At 34.0% G+C, this 3889-nt stretch overlaps 1 protein-coding gene across 1 annotated transcript; it reads right to left on the minus strand.

Moving 5' to 3' along the window:
• On the minus strand, window positions 1-1162 carry LOC101657473 (olfactory receptor 4K14). The gene is made up of 2 exons (XM_004698848.3): window positions 1084-1162; window positions 1-943 (listed from the first exon to the last, which is right to left on the minus strand). Exon 2 carries the CDS (start codon window positions 931-933, stop codon window positions 1-3), a length of 933 nt encoding a protein of 310 aa, XP_004698905.3. The 5' UTR covers window positions 934-943; window positions 1084-1162.
• Between the last annotated feature and the right edge of the window lie 2727 nt (window positions 1163-3889).

Raw genomic sequence — 3889 nt, forward strand, 5'->3', positions numbered from 1 at the left:
TCAGTGAAAAGCCAAACATTGATTCCGCAGTTTCTTCATAGCTGCTTTCATTTCCTCATTTCTCAATGTGTAAATTAGTGGATTTAAGAGTGGTGTAAAAATGGTGTAAAACACAGACAGAAGTTTATCCACAGAGAACCTACTGAAAGGCCAAAGGTAAATGAAAATGCAGGGTCCAAAAAAGAGTGTGACCACCATAACGTGCGAAGAGCAAGTAGAAAGCGCTTTGCATACTCCTCCTGCTGAACGCTGCCGGACAGTGATGAGGATCACAGCGTAGGAAATCATTAAGAGCAGGAAACAGCTCATGGAAAGTAATCCACTGTCTGAGATCATAAGTATTCCCAAGACATAGGTGTCCATACAGGCAAGCTTAATCACCAGAGGGAGGTCACAGAAGAAGCTGTCCACCTCATTGGGGCCACAGTAGGGTAAATTCACAGTAAAGGCTATTTGGCTGATGGAGTGCACAAATCCAATGGCCCACGAAACCAATACAAGTCCAATGCAAGTACGATGGCTCATCATGGTCATATAATGCAAAGGTTTGCATATTGCCACATACCTGTCATAGGCCATGGAAACTAGCAACACCATCTCAGCACCACCAATAAAGTGCAAGAAGAAGATCTGAGCCATACACCCCCCAAAGGAGATGAGCTTCCGATCACTAAGGAAGTCTCGGATCATCTTAGGGGTGGCAAATGAGGCCAACCACATATCTAGAAAAGATAGGTTCCCCAGCAGGAAGTACATGGGGGAAGAGTACAAGCGGGAGTTAGAAATGACAGTGGCCACAATGAGGAGATTCCCTAACATAATGGCCACATAAAGTCCAGAGAAGAATATAAAGAAGAAATATTGGAGATGTCGTGAACTGCAGAGTCCATGCAACACAAATTCTGACACCAAGGAATAATTCTGTAGGTCCATTGTCTCAGATCTCAGATTTTGTTGTTGTTGTTGTTGTTGTTTTTTTGTTGTTGTTTTGTTTTAAAACATTTTATTAGGGGCTCATACAACTGTTATACCAATCCATACACACATCAATTGTGTAAAGCGTATTTGTACATCATTTCTTACTCAGATCTCAGATTTAATTTCGAATCTATAATAAACAAAAAAAGACAAAAGTGAAATTCCTACCAACTACCAGGCACATAGAAAGGAATTAAGCAATTATCTGAGTATAACTCTTAATTTGTAAGATACACAAATCACACAGAATACAGAAGACTAAAAGAAAATCCATACCTACGCATATATTTCCCTTTTTCAGACTTCAATGTTTTTTTCAGGAGTATGTGCACTTCTGTGTGAGACTCCAACGTAGGAGAGAGTTGGCAGAATATTTCCCTCACTCTCATCTACGATCATTGTCTATGGGGAAAGGTGGAATCAATAAAGTGCAGAGTATGAACTGAAAATCTTTAGGAAAGTTGAGAATGTGAAGATATTCTGAGAAGAATGTTCTCCCCATCTATGCCAATATTGTTACCATTGGGTAATTATTTTTAAGCATCCTATGTAGGAATTGAAATTAAAGCTTAACGAAATGCCTTTATGTGAAACAAATAAGATTGAATTCTTCCTGTACTCCCTCTCCATTTACTTACACAAGCACAAAACAAAGTGAACACAATATCTTGGTGCTTGACTAAATCTGTTTATCTGGACACTTATTTATATATACAGATTTTCTTTCCTGAAGCCAACAGATACATAGATTTTAAATGAGCACTGAGTGTAATTATTCACAAATAGTTCCACAAAAGAGGCAAAAATGTCCTTCTTATGAACCTTTTAATGCTGGCTATTTATAAATTGTTTAACAAAAATTAAAGGATGAAATATTTCTTTGAGCTGAAAAAAAGGCATTTCTTGGAAATAAAACCAAGCACGGTAAAGCATAGATAGACGATAGTTTCCAGATCAAGGGCTTAAGTTATATCCATTTCTGGTAATTATGTGAGAGTGTGTCATTATTATATATGAATTATGGAGTGACATATGTTGTATTATTTTATAATATCTGTGAGGAAAATTTACATAAATAATGGTACAGTTGAATTAAGTCTTAATTTAAATAGTTAATATATATCATCAATATGAATAACTTTTATTAATCGTAGGTTACAAGACCCTTCTCTCAATCTAGTTCTGTTAAAAATTATTTATCAACAGCTTAGTAATGGCAAAATTACCAAACTTATAGGTGACAAATTTGACAGAATTAATTTATGGATTATTTCAAAGACTAGAAATATGGACTGTAATCTGAAATTTTCATACAGAGAAAGAGAAAGGAAGGGAGAGAGTATAGACAGATATTTTCCTATATAAGTATGTAGAATATTATGATATAATATGTTATTATTGCATTATTATGATATGATTATAATTGCAACATTTTATTAATAATATTAATAAAATTGTGGCGCTTCTACTAAACTGATTTAAAAATAATGTTTTCTCTCTGAAAAAAAAGAATGATATAGTTTGCTGTGGTATTTATGACTAAATAGATCCTAGAAGAATCTAGGATCTTCAGAAGAACATGACTCAGTTTCTAATGAAATTCAGCTCAAGCTATTGCTTCCTAACAAGAAATGCAGCACTGATTTCTCCCATGTTAAGCCTCCTTTGAAACTTACTTTATTGTTGTTTTTCTTTCAACATTTTATTAAGCTGAAATTAATTTACCATAAAATTCAAGCACATCCAAACTACAAAGTTCGGCGGATTTTAGAAGGTTTGTGAAGTTGAACAGCCACTCCCATAGGACTTGCTTTGGGACCAACAAGCTCAGTTCATTCCAGAGTGACTTCTGCCAGGAGCCCGACTGGCTTCTCCTCACTCGTTCACGTACACACTCGTCCATTTGGACCATATTTACATAACACCAACATAGTTTTTAATCTCAACTAATTAAATATCCCCACTCGATTCTTTGCATCAATGCAACTAATATAAATTAATTAAAATAAATGAATTACAGTACGTTTTATGAAATTCTGTGTTAAGTCACAGGTTTAGAACTAAAAAGTCATTGATCTAATTCATTTATACATTCACTATTTATAAATTGATGATTTTAAAAGAGTTTTAAGATGACTTTTAACGAAAGAGAATTTTCAGGACTTCTGAATAAGGGTTAGCTATGAAATGTATGCAATAAATTTGGGGGAGAAAATTGTTTCACAATTATATATGAATCAGTGATAAATTCAACATTTCATTTAAAATGTAGCTCTGAGCCTACAAATGAAGTTGAGTCCGATGTAAAGCTCTCATTATCAGTTTATCATGACAAATAAATTAATCCCCACTTTCATCACTAAAAGGAAGATATTGGGTTAATATTTTATAATGAGTATTAAACAGAATTCTTCATGAGCAATTCCACAAAAGATGAAAAATCTTCATATGAGAACTTTTATGTTGGTTATTCATAATACTTAAGACTACAATGTGAAATTATAGTTTTCTAGGGCTTCCGCTGGGAATTAAAATTATATAGCCCAGATTTGAAACATTCTAATGACATGAACTTGATACAGAAATGTAAAATCTGGAAAAATCAATGTTTAGCATATCTGTTTTGTTCATTCAAATAGCATTCATTCAGCCATACTTTTTCAGGATAATGAATACTCAAAATGTCTTTGAATTTGAACTTTTATAAATGCATTATGTGAAAACGTTTAATTGTAGTATTAAGCACTGTCAAATCGGAAGATAAATGTCTTTTCGTTAACAAAATAGATATACTGGTAACCACACTTCAGGAACTCCTCACAATTTTACTTAGATTCCCAGACATCCATCCTGACATACTAAAAAGCCAAAAAATAAGCCAGCGCCGTTGAGTTGGTTCGGACTCAGAGCA

Source organism: Echinops telfairi, unplaced genomic scaffold, assembly GCF_000313985.2.
Source record: "Echinops telfairi isolate 266 unplaced genomic scaffold, ASM31398v2 ScPeMD7_18;HRSCAF=68, whole genome shotgun sequence".
NCBI lineage: Eukaryota > Metazoa > Chordata > Mammalia > Afrosoricida > Tenrecidae > Echinops > Echinops telfairi.

Coding starts and splice junctions, on each gene's coding strand:
- LOC101657473 (XM_004698848.3), bottom strand. CDS start 933: ATGGACCTACAGAATTATTCCTTGGTGTCAGAATTTGTGTTGCATGGA.